Source organism: Rhodofomes roseus (assembly GCF_022264815.1).
Source record: "Rhodofomes roseus strain CIRM-BRFM 1785 chromosome Unknown C8Q71scaffold_16, whole genome shotgun sequence".
NCBI lineage: Eukaryota > Fungi > Basidiomycota > Agaricomycetes > Polyporales > Fomitopsidaceae > Rhodofomes > Rhodofomes roseus.
In genome coordinates, this window is record NW_025952972.1 from 508,300 (window position 1) to 522,775 (window position 14,476).

The window sequence follows — 14,476 nt, forward strand, 5'->3', positions numbered from 1 at the left end:
GCGTACTAGCCATCGTTGCTTGAATTATGAGGGACGAAGGTCCAGAGGAGGACACTGAGGTGCTCGCAAGGTGATCGTAGATGAAGAGTAAAACTAACTCGCGAGTTGTGGCCACTCAACGCTACACGTGATCATTGGCGACCGGCGGCGACTGCCTGGTATAGGAATTGCCGACCGACGCGACACCCGGCGCGGCTGTGCGCGAAACTACGCGCAAGTATAGGTAATCAGTGGAGGAAAATATTACATTGTCAACTTACATAGACTCGGACGTGTGCATCAGCGAAGATTGAAAGAGACTTGAGGGTGTATGTCGGGCGCTTAAGCGATGTTCGGCTGAAAGCGCTGAGTGTGGAGCGGCATCGTTTGATGGGCCGCGCGGGCCGGAGTCGACAACACACTACGGTAAGTACTGTACCAACGCCGCCGCACAGCCAACGACTCTATTCTTCGTCAACGTACTCATGTTCGCTTCTATCCACGTACGTTGAATGCCTTCATCTCTCGTCCGACTCCGTGATCAGTATACTTATGCTGTCCAGCTTGAACTCATGAGAAGCCGTCAGACGGCGGGCCTTCGAAACAAAGATTCCATCCCACAAAATGAACCTCGACTCGCAGAGTGACAGTCCCGATGCAGACAAACTGAAGTAAGGGATCGGCTTGCGACCGTAGGAGCGACATCAAAGGCTTCGGTACGCCAGTCACCACTTTCTGTGCACCGCGCGACCTCGGACTCGGACGGGAGTCCGCACGCCTTATGGCATACGCGGTTTAGCACGCCGGAATTCCCTGTGGACAGGATGACCAAGGTCATGCCTCTGTAGTCGCCTGGTAGCACTGGCACATACACAGTTGGGGCGACTGACGACACTGATGACAGTATTGGCTGATACACGAAGGGCTTATACTTACATGGTGGGCATTCATTCGACCTTGTCCAACGCTAGTCTCACCTGACGTCCGACACCCTTTCAACAGATGGCTAAAATGACTGAGTGCGAATGTTGTCCTCTGCATAGACCCTCGGTCGAAAATCAGTGTCTCTTTGGACGGAGTTCTTCCAGCAGGGAACTCAGAAGGGCAAGGATCTGGTGTTATCTGACAGCGCATTGGCATTGCTGCCGGCCACCTCCTCCATTCCTCCTCATCGCCGATGCTGGTGGACATTTGATATTCAGGCCAACTCAGACTTCCAACCAATGCGCCATCGCCGCCTATTCATTCTAGCCTACATCGGCCTATCGGACGCGATTGGCCCCGGGAGAGCCAGGGAGAGCCGTGCATTGACTGCAGGGTACTTGTTTACACCGGGCCCTTCACATGCATCGTCGAACTTTGACCCACGCTCCCTCTGCCCTCCTCTGCCAAGGGCACGGGTACAAATAGGATCGCCATGAAGATGACGAAACGTGGGTGATCGGACATGGATCGAAAGGCTGAAATACTGATAACATGCACCAGCATAAGCAATTCGGAGGTCGTCGCTCGACGCTCTCTGACGATCCACCTAGTGCACGAACCATGTCCGCGTCACCTGAGGCGATCCCATTCGCCCCTCTTTTCATCGACGGACAGGCCCGCCCTGCAAGCGGCGACGTCAAGTACGAAGTCCACAATCCCTACTCTAGAGACCTCGTCTCGTACGCGGCCAGCGCCTCTAGCCAGGACTGCAAGGATGCCGTCAACGCCGCAGTCCGTGCTTTCCCTACATGGGAGAAATCGACTCTGTCTCAGAGACGCGACTTCTTCATGAGGGCTGCTGTGCTCCTCGAAACAGAGAAGTACCGCGCGAAGGTGGAGGAGGCGATCAAGGCCGAGATCGCCGCGACGGACTTCATCGTGGACTTGAATATGAAGATGTCCGCAGAGATGCTGCGTACAATCGCTACTCTAGTTGTGGAGCTCAAAGGGGAGACGTTCGCGTCGCACATACCCGGAGGCCAAGTGCTCGTCCAGCGAAGGGCGCAAGGCGTCGTGTAAGGATCTCGCGCGTTGACCCAATGTAGCTCACCCTCATACCTATGTCTAATAGGTTCTCCATTGCACCATGGAATTCCCCACTCATACTGACGATACGCGCGGCGGGATACCCCATCGTTTGCGGCAATACGGTCGTCTTGAAGACCTCTGAAGTCAGCCCGCGCATTCAATTTGTGATCGCTGAGTTGTTCCACGAGGTAAATGACCAGTGAACCTTGTATCACAGACTGCTCACCATGGTCGCAGGCTGGCTTGCCGAATGGTGTCCTGAACTTCATCCACACATCCCGCGAATCAGCCCCAGCAAGAACTGCTGAGATCATCGCACATCCAGCGGTGCGCAAGATCAACGTGAGCCATACATTCGCGAATTTATCAGGCTCCGGGCTGATGGCGTCCTAGTTCACAGGGAGCGACAGAGTCGGGAAAATCATTGGGTCCGAAGCTGGGAAGTACCTGAAGCCATGTGTCCTTGAGCTCGGCGGGAAAGCCCCCGCAGTTGTACGTGAAGCTCTCACATGATTCTCATCTTCAGTGTCTACAACAGTCCTACAGGTTCTGAACGATGCAGACGTGCCTCGGGCAGCGCGTGCCATCACGTCATCAGCGCTCGTCCATTCCGGCCAGATATGCATGTCGACAGAGCGTGTCATTGTCCAGCGCGGCGTGGCGGACGTCCTCAAGGCGGCACTCGTGACGGAGTTCAGCAGGTTCAAGTCTGGCGGACCAGGAGAGCGTCTTTCTGCCCAGTTCCGAGACGACTCCGCAGAGGATATCCAGAGTATGATGCGTGAGGCTAGGGAGGATGGTGCGGAGTTCTTATTTGGCGATGGGAGCAGAGAGGGAACGGTCGTTCAGCCGCACATTGTCACCGGCGTGAAGCCCGGGATGCGACTGTGGGAGCGGGAAAGCTTCGGGCCCCGTGAGTTTACCTTATCTTAGTTTATTATACTCAGGACTCACCTTTTCCTGCTCAGTGACCGTAGTTGTGGAGGTGGATACGGTTGACGAGGCCGTCGAGCTCGCCAACGCAACGCAATACTCTCTTGTGGGGAGCGTGTGGACAAGAGATCTGAACCTGGCTTTGGATGTATCAGGTCGTATCCGCGCGGGTGAGCTTCAATCGTTGCTGTCGCGACTTCGAAGGCCGACTCTGACGAATTCGCAGGGTGCGTCAACGTGAATGGTCCGACCATACACGTCGAAGACACCAGAGAGCATGGTGGCCTAAGGTGAGACTGAGAACCACCTACTATGTGACTGTTCAGCTGCTTACTGTTAACACAAGTGGGGCGTCTGGATATGGGAAGTTCACTGTAGATGCGTTTACAGACTCTCGGCTGGTGGTGATCCACCCTGCAAATCCGCCTCCATACCCGCTCGTTGACTTCAACTGAGCGTCCTTACCTGGTAGAGTTACTGGCTCCATCAGGCCTACAACAAGCCTAGTACTATTCGTCCTCGTCGCATTTCGAATTAATTCACTGACCACTGAGTGCAACGGCGAGATAACATTGCGACTGCGTAGATCACATTAATCGGCTGCATCCTTCCGACTGTGTGCAACCCAAGCGCGGTGTGTATACCATGCTCCAGAGAGGCAAAGTGATTTCTTGGAATCGAAAAGGCATTTATTTTGAACTTCGCAACGACGCTTCAGGCTTGAACGATCACGTGGCTGTCACGTTGTCACCTGTGACTCGTACCTGCCACGGCCAGTAACCTGGCTCATGATCATGAGCTATTACATACCTTCAGCTTGTATTTGCTCTTGGCTGGCGACTTCGTCAATCCTGGTCTGGCCAGGTCTGTTACTGTCTCAGGCAAGTGGAGAAAGCAAAACATCTGCGAGCAAGGCGGAAGACTCATCTAGGTCCCGAAGATTCGGAATGCTATTGTTCTGAGCGGTCCGCCTCGTTGGCAGACGTCGGCCTGAATTCGAACACCGCCTATTCATCAGAACCTTGCGCTGAATATGTCGAGTTTCAGGCTACTGCACTAATGCTTCATAACGGCGTCGTAGCTTGGTGAAGGGGTCCTCATACCCCCATGTTCACCCTGTTCAACAATCCTGTACGATTGGCTCCAGCGAGGCGTAATGAGAAGGTTCCCGTATCGGTACAGCAATGTGAGCTCGATAGTCTTACCATCTAATTGATTTTAACCATTCTACTTGTAGTGGCAACAAGTAGCTCCGAAAGCGACGATAGCGTATTGAGGGAGGCGATTCTGCAAATCGTGTCGGTATGGCTGAATAGGTTGTCGCTCGTCAGCGGGATTGTGAGTGTGGCTCTAAAATCCAGAAGCCTCTGCCTCACAGCGCATCGTCATACTGCCAGGCATCGTTCTTCTCGTCCATAGACTCGCTCCTCTTCTCAATCGCGAGCACTTCCACCCATATCGGCGACCCTGATGCGCCATGGAGTGCGCTCGACAAGTTAACGACCGCCAGCTTCGCAGGTGCCCTCATCTTCCACGTCTGCTCCGCGATCCTCGCATTCGTCGCATCCTTCATCCTCGTGCGCCTCGAGCTCATCGACGCAGACGACCAAGAGGACAAGGCCACCGGCGGCACACTCGCGAGCGCGGGCGGTACAGCCTCGACAGCGGCGCTCCGGGACCTCGAGCAGGTCGGCGATAAGAACAAGCACGTACTTCGGCCCTCCGGTTCTTCCGCACCCGCGGTAGATACCACGACGCTCTCCGACACCGCCAGTATTGCGAGAAACCCCGTCTACGCCCGCGTCACCGTGAGCTGCTTCCGCCCGCTCTCGACGTACACCACGAATCTATCCAAGGGCATCCCTTCCCCGGCACAGCCAGCTGAAATGGCAGATGCGATCCTGAATCCGCCCATTCAGCTGCTGTCTCGCTGTCATTCACTGGCCGTCTGGATGTCGGTGATTGGCTTTGTGCTGGGTATCATTGGGATCCTGGCATATGCGTGGGTTTCGACGCCGGCAGCGGTCAGCATCTTCTCGACGGCCTGTCTCGGTGTTTGCCTCGCGGTGATGGTCATTGCTATCCTTTAGGGTGTTGCTCGCGTTTCTTGTGGCTCTCAGGATTCAGACTTGACTTTGTACGACCAGAGGTACCCTCTTGTATCGTTTGCTCATGATCATCATGATTATTCTGCCTGTTGTCTTTGGTGTTGAGGCGTGTTGAGGCGGCATTGACGGTGTCCACAAATGCGAAGCTCAAGTGCTCAAGTGTTATACAAGCTCATATTGTAGGTGAGTGCTTGCCTTGTATTGAGCCAGCGTAGGATCGAAACAAATGTATCTTAATACAACATCTGACGAGAGGTCTGGCATCTTCCAGGTGCCTGGCGCTCCCGAATGACCACGTCGCCTGCTCGAGCAGGGACGTTATCTTCTCTCTGACTTCCTATCTTCCATTTGGGCGACTTCGCTTCATTCAATCGCTCACGTCGTCCGATCACAGGTACACAGCCTCTGCACCAACGTAGTGCAATGTCTACAGTCCGAGCCCACTGCTACATGTTTCACATTTGTGCTGAACAAGGCGCTCATTTCTGTCACACGTCACCCGCTCTCAGAATCTTGCTGTCCTGGTCATGTCCTGGCCGTCCCTCCGTTATCGATGAACTTCGACTCACCACCGACCGGCGTGGTCATCGTGTTACATAGACCTAATATGTGGCGAACCGCAGGAAAGCGATACAACCTCATGCTGGATCATCCGGTATCGAATCGGAGAAGGTCTCTGTGGGTCCACACAGGAACGACAATGCACAGCAACTGTCCGAAGTAACTCATCAATCAACAACGTGTGTTGTCGTAAACTTCGACTTAGCGGCCGGCTCACCCGGTCAACCGTCCGCATGGCTCACAGCAACAAGAACCTAGAAGCCGGGAATGGTCTATTTGACTCTTGAACGCCGATATGAGCCTGATATGAGCCGTGGATGCAGGTACTGTTGTGCCTCATATCGACTTCGTGCCCTCCTCTGCCGTTCTAGCAACAGTCACAGCTAATAAGGTCCTGATGGATATCGCGATTGCCACTTTGCCGTCGCTGTCTCACTACATTCAGCTCACCGACGACGAGCGCTGCGCCATTTTACATTCACACGAGCGTGCGTGGCGAAACAGACAACCGTTCCTCGAATCCCATGGCTACATGCTACGTCCGAGATTACGACCAGGGTGGACTCCGTCATGGAGGACCTCCGGCGAACATCCGCTGGACGCCGAGGACACAAACTACATTCATGTACGTAGTCTGCGTGTGATATTGTCGTTTGCAATTGCTGACATCCTGCACCAACAGCCTTTCCCACATCTGACAGACGCTACGCGGATATCGGACGGGCGTCCATATCTTATATGGTCATGCCATTCCTCCGTTGGTTCGATAGTCCATCATTCGATTCTGTGGACGATGTCCTTGACCTCGGTGAACAATTGCTTGAAGTAAGCCTTACGAATCTGGCTCGCTCTCGGCCATTCGCCAAGTCTTGACAATACGTCACTCTCCCATAGGGCCTTGTTTTCCTGCATGAGCACGGAATTGCACACAGGTACGTCAACGCATCTCATGCACGAGCACAGCCCTGAGAACAAGGCCCCAGAGATTGTTCTTACACGAATCTCATGATGGACGCCACCCCTCTATTCCCCGATGGGTTCCATCCTCTCCGGAACACTTTCAAGCCTGATGGCAAGACTGTCGCTTGGCCTAACTCGAGGTCTCACTTTCCAGTGAAGTATTACTTCATCGACTTCGGCATTTCGGTGCAAATACCCCCGGATGTTCAGCCAAAGTTGGCGGTTGGTGGCGACGGTCGAGATCAAGCACCACCCGAGCTATCCGACGACGTCCCTTATGATCCCTTCAAATTGGATGTCTTCATTCTTGGAAACGTGTTCCGCAAGAACTTTTACGATGTACGTCAATTGCGCTCTCTCTCTCTGTCTATTTGCTGACATATTGCGAGCAGAAACTGAGTAATGTTGGCTTCCTTCGACCAGTCTGGCAGTCCATGACACAACCGGATCCGTTGGAGAGACCGTCCCCCGCTGAAGCTCTCCAACAGTGGCAGCAAATGCGCAGAGCCGTGCCATACACGCGCCGCCGCTGGAGGCTCAAGAGACGAGACGAAGTCCCCTTGCTCACCTTGTTTCTGGACGTTGTTCACCTGATCACGTCGGCCGCTCACATAGTGAAGGGCACGAAGACGACGAAGAATCTGTTCTCTTGGTAACCCACTGGCAGACTTGTGCGCCACGAGGCCGATGTATCGAGGAAAACTATGCTGTACTATGCTGTATTGCACGTTAGTAACACCGCATGTTTTTTTACCCATATGGAATAGTGCCAAGCGAACGCTGTGGTCACGAAGGTCCCTGAGGCCATGCAGTGTTGTGGCGGATTCGGAGGAGAGCAGCTTCTCCGAGAGCGCTGGATGTCCATGTAAACCCAAGCGCGCACGGCGAGAATCGACCACAGCGTTCCCATACTCCAAATACGCTAGAGCTCACTGCGAACATATGTAGCGGTAAGTATCGGTCCAGACTGCATGATGAAGATAGTGCCACAAGGACACGACTAGGGCCCCGCGCGACGCGAAGTTCGTATCCCTTGAACTCCGCAGCTTCGCAGCGTGCGCTCACGCATCTCTACAGGCCTCAAGGTCTCACATCATTATACCTGTGTGTATGAGCATTCATCTCCTCGCGACCTGCATGAGTTGGTATCTTGTGAGCCACATCTGATGACTGCGGGTAGTAAATTCATTTCTTAGAGCTATGACATCGTGAAACGGTTCAAAGACTCAGGCATGACGGAGCACGTTAAGACTAACTTAACTTAGTAGTGCCGGATATGTTACACGTTTTGGTAGCGACGGGTTGATAGAAATGAATCGATATGATGGATTCTTGTCAACTCTGGAACGTACTATAGTACACAGTCAGTGCCGTTACAGAATTACACTAATGTCCATGTCGTTGAAGCATTGGTCGTCTTCAGCCACGGCATTCGTTCTACCCACAAGCTCGTCCACCAGGTATCTCCTGCGTACCTGAGCAACAGCTTACGCCGACCACCTGCTGTTGCTCGACACATTCCACGATTCAGGGGAGGCTGTTCAAACCGAATTCGGGTTAGCGTGAGTCTGTCTCTTTGTTGAGCTGTCATAGGAACGGAACGCACTACAGTCGCCACTGGAGGACGAATACTCTCTTAGACGTGTGGACCCGCCGGGGATCATGGCATGTGATGATTGCGACGTCTCGGATCCGAATGGAGATGTCGTATACTGCCCACGATGCGCGGAATGGGCTGAGTGGGAAGAACTGGACGATAGCCAGTGGGTCAAGTCTGAGGGGTCAGAGGCAGGATATACCGTGGACTCGTTTGAAGCCTGGTATGGCCCGGACCCGAACGAGCGAGCCGGCGATGCCCCAGGACGGCTTGACCCAGTACCATATTGAACGGTCATTGGGGCGCCTGCAGTATCAAATTAGTTATGCGTTATACCTCCGAATAGAACAGCGTACGTACCATGCTGCGGAGGGCCCTGGAAATACGCCGAGTGCATAGATGTCATTGTACCTGAATGACGAAGACTCCCATGCGAGGTATGTCTTACGCTGTCGCCAGTAGCATTGTCTTTGAGCGGGTACCTTTCACGAGCTCGTGCGGCTGACGTCTGTGAACGCGCGTGTGAGAATATGGTTGATACGAGAGGAAGAGGAGGAAATGAGATCAGTGGAATCACCTCTACTCTAGCTTGTAGCTCCAAGCAGCTATTCACTAAAGCGAAGATTGCTTTGGCAAGATCTGACCAGGGAAACCGTAAGCGAGGATTCGCTGCCAAATGCAAGGAAAGCTGTTCGTGTTGTTGTTGAGCACTTGCAACCCGTGTAGCAGTCATTGTGAGCTTCGAGGCTGCTATCCACCGGCAAGGATCACATACCCGACGAGTTCCGCGAACATTTGTTCGGTTTCCAGTATACAAGCTAACTCGTGGGGATTCTGCTCAGACACTTCGGCCACGTATTTGTTGATATTCTCTTTGTCCTGGTCGCTCAAGCTCATCAGAAATGCTCCTACATTCTCCAATATACTCCTGGCCCTCTGCAATTGAGCAGATGGTCCTAGGAAATACTGCCATACTGCGAACCCGTTACGCGCACAGTACCTGAAGATTCCGAGCAACGAGTCAATATTCCCGATGGTTACACGCCGTGGCATGACTGCGGGTTGATCTAGTATAGGTTTATCCTTCTCGTGGGGTAGTTGTTGCTGCAGGAGGAACAGAAGAATGAGAGCGGCCGAAAAGTAGCTCGGAGTGATTAGAGACGTACAAGTTCGCGCTCGAGCCTGGTTGAAATCTGGGTAGCACAACACTCTCCTCCATGCACCCCGTTATATAGGGCTGCGAACGCTACTAGTGACTCATAGAGCTGCTATATGCTTCTGTGGCGTCGCCAGCAGGCAAGTTGAGGTTGTGCGGACATCGTGACAACGATGTCTATAACGAGCTGGTTCTCCTCGTAGGCTAGTGCCACTGGTGCTGAGTGGTATCAGCATCGCAATGATGATCTTCGACTCACCGCCGGCCGGCGTGGTCATCCCGTTACATACGTAGACCTACTATGACTCTTCTTCGAACGGAGCCCATCATCGCCGCAGGAGTGCGATGCAGCCTGGCTGCCTCATGCTGGATCATCCGGTATCGAATCGGAGAAGGTATCTGTGGGTCCACACAGGAACCACACTGTACTGCACAGCAACTGTCCGCAGTGACTCATCAAAAAACAACGTGTGTTGTCGTAAACTCCGACTTGGCGGCCGGCTAACCGTCCGCATGGCTCACAGCAACAAGAACCTAGAAGCCGTGAATGGTCTATCTGGCTCTTGGACTTTCGATATGAGCCTGAGCCGGCGTGAATGCAGGTACTGTTCTACCTCATATCGACAACTCTTCGTGCCCCGCTCCGCCGCTCTAGCAGCAGTCACAGCTAACCAGGTCCTGATGGATATCGCGATTGCCCGTTTCCCGTCGCTGTCTCACTACATTCAGCTCACCGACGACGAGCGCTGCGCCATTCTGTATCCACACGAGCGTGCGTGGCGAAACAGACAACCGTTCCTCGAATCCCATGGCTACATGCTACGTCCGAGATTACGACCAGGGTGGACTCCGTCATGGAGGACCTCCGGCGAACATCCGCTGGACGCCGAGGACACAAACTACATTCATGTACGTAGTCTGCGTGTGATATTGTCGTTTGCAATTGCTGACATCCTGCACCAACAGCCTTTCCCACATCTGACAGACGCTACGCGGATATCGGACGGAAAGCTGGTATCTATCAAACGAGTTTTCAGTAACAGCGTCGAAGTGAAGATCGCTACGTACCTGCGCAACCCGCTGTTCGAGAAGGACACTAGAAATCATTGCGTGCCTATCCTCGATTTGTTCCAGGACGACAAGAATGCGTCCATATCTTATATGGTCATGCCATTCCTCCGTTGGTTCGATCGTCCATCATTCGACTCTGTAGACGATGTCCTTGACCTCGGTGAACAATTGCTTGAAGTAAGCCTTACGAATCTGGCTCGCTCTCAGTCGTTGCCAAGTATTGACAATATCACGTCACTTTTCCATAGGGCCTTGTTTTCCTGCATGAGCACGGAATTGCACACAGGTACGTCAACGCATCCCATGCACGAGCACAGCCCTGAGAACAAGGCCCCAGAGATTGTTCTTACACGAATCTCATGATGGACGCCACCCCTCTATTCCCCGATGGGTTCCATCCTCTCCGGAACACTTTGAAGCCTGATGGCAAGACTGCCGCTTGGCCTAACTCGAGGTCTCACTTTCCAGTGAAGTATTACTTCATCGACTTCGGCATTTCGGTGCAAATACCCCCGGATGTTCAGCCAAAGTTGGCGGTTGGTGGCGACGGTCGAGATCAAGCACCACCCGAGCTATCCGACGACGTCCCTTATGATCCCTTCAAATTGGATGTCTTCATTCTTGGAAACGTGTTCCGCAAGAACTTTTACGATGTACGTCAATCGCACTCCCTTTCTGTTCATTTGCTGACATGTTGCGAGCAGACACTGAGTAATGTTGGCTTTCTCCGACCAATTTGGCAGTCCATGACGCAGCCAGATCCGCTGGAGAGACCGTCCCCCGCTGAAGCTCTCCAACAGTGGCAGCAAATGCGCAGAGCCGTGCCATACACGCGCCGCCGCTGGAGGCTCAAGAGACGAGACGAAGTCCCCTTGCTTACCGTGATTCTGGACGTTGTTCACCTGGTTACGTCGGCCGCTCACATAGTGAAGGGCACGAAAACGACGAAAAATCTGTTTTCTTGGTAACCCAGACTTGTGCGCCACGACCTGCTGACTCGGACGCTATGTATCGAAAAAACTATGATGTATTGTACATTGGTAGTACCGCATGCTTTACTTATGTGGAATAGTGTTAAGCGAAACCTGCGGTCACGGAGGTCCCCGAGACCATGCAGTGCTGTAGCAGCAGGCGGAGGAGGAGAGTAGCTTCTCCGAGAGCGCTGGATGTCGTTGTAAACCCAAGAAGCGTGCACGGCGAGCATCGACCACAACTTTCCCATGATCCAAATACGCTAGAGCTCACTGCGAACACATGTAACGGTAAGCATTGGTCCACCAACGCCGCATGGCATGGCTAGTGCCACAAGGACACGGCTACCCCGCGCGACGCGAAGTATGTATCCCTTGAACTCCGCAGCCTGAGGCTTGCAGGGACGCGCGCTCACGCATCTCTGCAGGTCTCACATTCACTTGCCAAATACTTGCGCGTATGAGCATTCACTCCTCGCGACCTTCCTGAGCTCGTACCTTGTGAAGCCACATTTAATGATGCCCGTACTATGATATACCGCGGTATCTCAAACGCGTCACACCACTGTCTGTTCGGCGGATCGCGCTGTGAGTTGCAGTGGCGTACGGACAATCGTCGATGTCGGCGTACTCACCACGTTGTTTTCAGCCCCAATCGGTGTCCGGATTCCGGGCAGTGCCTCTTCGTGATGCATTACATCGATCGGGGGTACGTGTGGGTCCATCACTGGCAGCGAGCAGGCGAAGTAGATCATTGGGCGCCAGCGTTTCAGGGAACTGAGTTGAAGCATGATTCGAGGGTACGAAACTATAGGCCTCGAGGAGTTAACGAGTGCGAAGGCGTCGCTTACTTCTCGCTTCTAGGAATCGCCTTATGAAAGAGAAGCTCGGCGCAAGCTCAGCATGTTTTATGGATAACGACAATCTGGGCTCAGCAAGATGGTTTGCAACGGTGAGCACTACGTAACTCACAACCGGGACTCAGACGATACCGAATACGAACCACCCGCGTCGTGGAACGCAACTTCCTATTCGCAACGCAATCTTCTATAATGACCGTCTACGCAGGCTGCAGCGTACGGCTTCGGCTGTTGCCGTGCCTGACTCCGATCCGGATACCTTCGGAGCAGACTCGACAATGCCGACAGGTCAAGACCCAACAGCCAATGAATCCTTCAAAAACTCCAGTATGACTAGAAGTCAGGGCTAAGCCCTTTCGACCTGCGATCTGCAACACTATGATACAGCAATTGGACTCTTCAATGAAATGAACTCGCGGAAACAAATACAACAGTCCAACCTTCACAGCGACTGCGACCTTCCACGCACGTACCCCAAAGACGTGCCTACCGCTGCCCGAGCCAACTTGAACGGTGTAGTAGGCAGCCGCCTGAGTGGGGTACGACTCGGTTCGGGAGGTGGCGATGGTGTGGGCGACAGCATGCCCGTCTCCGAGCGCTTCAGCGACGGCTTAGCCTGCTCCGTCTCCGCGCGCCGTCTGCGCTCGACGGCGTTGTCGACGGCGCTCTTGAGCGGCCCGCCGTCAGCGAACTGGCCTTCGATGACCATGTGCTCCAACTCGCTCGTGAGCATGTCCATGATCTCGTCCGCGGGGTGGTCGCAGGGCATCGGGTTGTCAAACGTAGCGTCTGTGGGCTGTGTGTGTGATTGTGGGCCATGGACGGAATGGAGCTCGGTGTTGATTTGTTGTGTGGCTATGGTAGCGAGGGACATCAGCAGACATTCCGAAGCAAGTAGTGGAATGCATACCATCGTTGTTGATCATTGAGGCCAATAACGATAACCGACGGAGCACTGCCTGGAATCTCGGCGAGTTGATGTCCTCCTTCGTGGAAGGGAACAGGACGGGAGCGACCTGGGATAGCGCAGCAGAACAGAATACGAAGAGCGAGTGCAGGAAACGGACATGCTGCCATGCGACGCGATGGGGCCAAAGTATCGCTAGGATGCCTATGTGGGATGTTGAGCCAGGCTCAGAGAGGAAGGCTGACGAGAGCGATTCCGGTGAAGACGGTGGTGATGGCCCAAGGATGTACTTCAGCTCATAGGCAAACATGGCAGCGAACAACAGGTAGCGCCACTAGGAGCCACATCAGCGAGTAGCAGGATGCCGGTGAATGGTGAACGTACGAATGCAACGTCGCTTGGCTTGCCAATGGATGAGAATAGGAGCAAGGTGCAAGCGGAAGCAATGTAGAATCCCGCTGATTGCATGAGCCCCTGCCGGATATATTCTCGCAGTGTTGCACAATGGGTCCATTGCAGGGCATCTGGACCAAACCTGCGATACAAACGTGAATATCACTACAGCAAGACGTCGCGACCCACTCACCTATCGTATGCGAACCGTGTCGTTGGGTTCTTCAACGCCTCGAATGCGTCGCGAACATCAATGAAAAGCGCTTCGCCTTGAGGACCCACACGGTCCGGATGATATTTGCGTGCGAATTGTCTGAAGGCAGCCTTCAGAGCATTCTCGTCTGCATTCGGGTCCGCGCCGAGCATTTCGTAGTAGTTGGGAGGCATTGACAGCGCCGCGTTGCGAAAGTTGAAGAAGAGACAGCTGATGACTGTGAGGGCGTACACATAACGATAATGCCGGTCATACAGCGGCGAGTTGGCAAGAGGTGCAGGGCGACCAGACAGAGCGGAATAGACTCGATGGAGAATGGGGAGAAGCTTGCTGGTGATGAGATGCGGCAGGAAGGACAAGACGAGGAAACAGAGTAATGATGTGATCATGGTGTCAATCTACAAGTGCGAGGGTTAGCACGGAAGCTCCACGGCAATTGCACGAAAATGAGAGCTCAGGATGGGCAGTACCCATATGTTTGTGATCTCCTCTCTCCGTCGACGAGCATGTTCCCGCAAATGCATCCGCGCCTGCCACTTATATGCACCGCACCACACACACGGGCATACATCTCGAGCCCAGGTGCTTGTAGCGGTGCACCCACCTAGGGTGGACGGATCTCGCTCGTGAATGAACCACATCTGAAGACCACTCATCACAGATAGAATCTCGCCTGTGAGAGCTCGGCTTCCTGAGCGCGGCTGCGCCGATATGGCTCGTCCGGAGACAATGGCCACACAGCGAGCCCTTTGT

At 53.8% G+C, this 14,476-nt stretch overlaps 6 protein-coding genes across 6 annotated transcripts; 4 read left to right on the plus strand and 2 right to left on the minus strand.

Moving 5' to 3' along the window:
* Positions 1-1,321: 1,321 nt before the first annotated feature.
* On the plus strand, positions 1,322-3,717 carry C8Q71DRAFT_161620 (Aldehyde/histidinol dehydrogenase). The gene is made up of 9 exons (XM_047916689.1): positions 1,322-1,412; positions 1,465-1,979; positions 2,036-2,180; positions 2,230-2,334; positions 2,386-2,484; positions 2,539-2,905; positions 2,961-3,095; positions 3,152-3,215; positions 3,272-3,717. Exons 2-9 carry the CDS (start codon positions 1,525-1,527, stop codon positions 3,378-3,380), a joined length of 1,479 nt encoding a protein of 492 aa, XP_047776775.1. The 5' UTR covers positions 1,322-1,412; positions 1,465-1,524; the 3' UTR covers positions 3,381-3,717.
* A 12-nt stretch (positions 3,718-3,729) lies between these two features.
* Positions 3,730-5,015, plus strand: C8Q71DRAFT_909123 (uncharacterized protein; the record flags this gene model as incomplete). The annotated part of the gene is made up of 3 exons (XM_047929028.1): positions 3,730-4,111; positions 4,163-4,263; positions 4,323-5,015. Exons 1-3 carry the CDS (start codon positions 4,033-4,035, stop codon positions 5,013-5,015), a joined length of 873 nt encoding a protein of 290 aa, XP_047776776.1. The 5' UTR covers positions 3,730-4,032.
* An 806-nt stretch (positions 5,016-5,821) lies between these two features.
* C8Q71DRAFT_161717 (uncharacterized protein) lies at positions 5,822-7,313 on the plus strand. Its single transcript, XM_047916690.1, has 5 exons — positions 5,822-6,219; positions 6,277-6,419; positions 6,489-6,526; positions 6,580-6,893; positions 6,947-7,313. Exons 1-5 carry the CDS (start codon positions 5,992-5,994, stop codon positions 7,208-7,210), a joined length of 987 nt encoding a protein of 328 aa, XP_047776777.1. The 5' UTR covers positions 5,822-5,991; the 3' UTR covers positions 7,211-7,313.
* Positions 7,314-7,856: 543 nt separating this feature from the next.
* On the minus strand, positions 7,857-9,686 carry C8Q71DRAFT_771253 (uncharacterized protein). Its single transcript, XM_047924344.1, has 6 exons — positions 9,567-9,686; positions 9,318-9,511; positions 8,927-9,255; positions 8,512-8,861; positions 8,161-8,457; positions 7,857-8,091 (listed from the first exon to the last, which is right to left on the minus strand). The coding sequence occupies exons 3-6, from the start codon at positions 9,202-9,204 to the stop codon at positions 8,042-8,044; spliced, it is 975 nt and encodes a 324-aa protein (XP_047776778.1). The 5' UTR covers positions 9,205-9,255; positions 9,318-9,511; positions 9,567-9,686; the 3' UTR covers positions 7,857-8,041.
* Positions 9,687-9,988: 302 nt separating this feature from the next.
* On the plus strand, positions 9,989-11,346 carry C8Q71DRAFT_711930 (kinase-like domain-containing protein; the record flags this gene model as incomplete). Its single annotated transcript, XM_047920828.1, has 5 exons — positions 9,989-10,216; positions 10,274-10,555; positions 10,627-10,664; positions 10,716-11,031; positions 11,083-11,346. The coding sequence occupies 5 exons, from the start codon at positions 9,989-9,991 to the stop codon at positions 11,344-11,346; spliced, it is 1,128 nt and encodes a 375-aa protein (XP_047776779.1).
* A 1,305-nt stretch (positions 11,347-12,651) lies between these two features.
* On the minus strand, positions 12,652-14,112 carry C8Q71DRAFT_711955 (DnaJ-domain-containing protein; the record flags this gene model as incomplete). The annotated part of the gene is made up of 4 exons (XM_047920829.1): positions 12,652-13,064; positions 13,120-13,450; positions 13,501-13,651; positions 13,703-14,112. 4 exons carry the CDS (start codon positions 14,110-14,112, stop codon positions 12,652-12,654), a joined length of 1,305 nt encoding a protein of 434 aa, XP_047776780.1.
* Between the last annotated feature and the right edge of the window lie 364 nt (positions 14,113-14,476).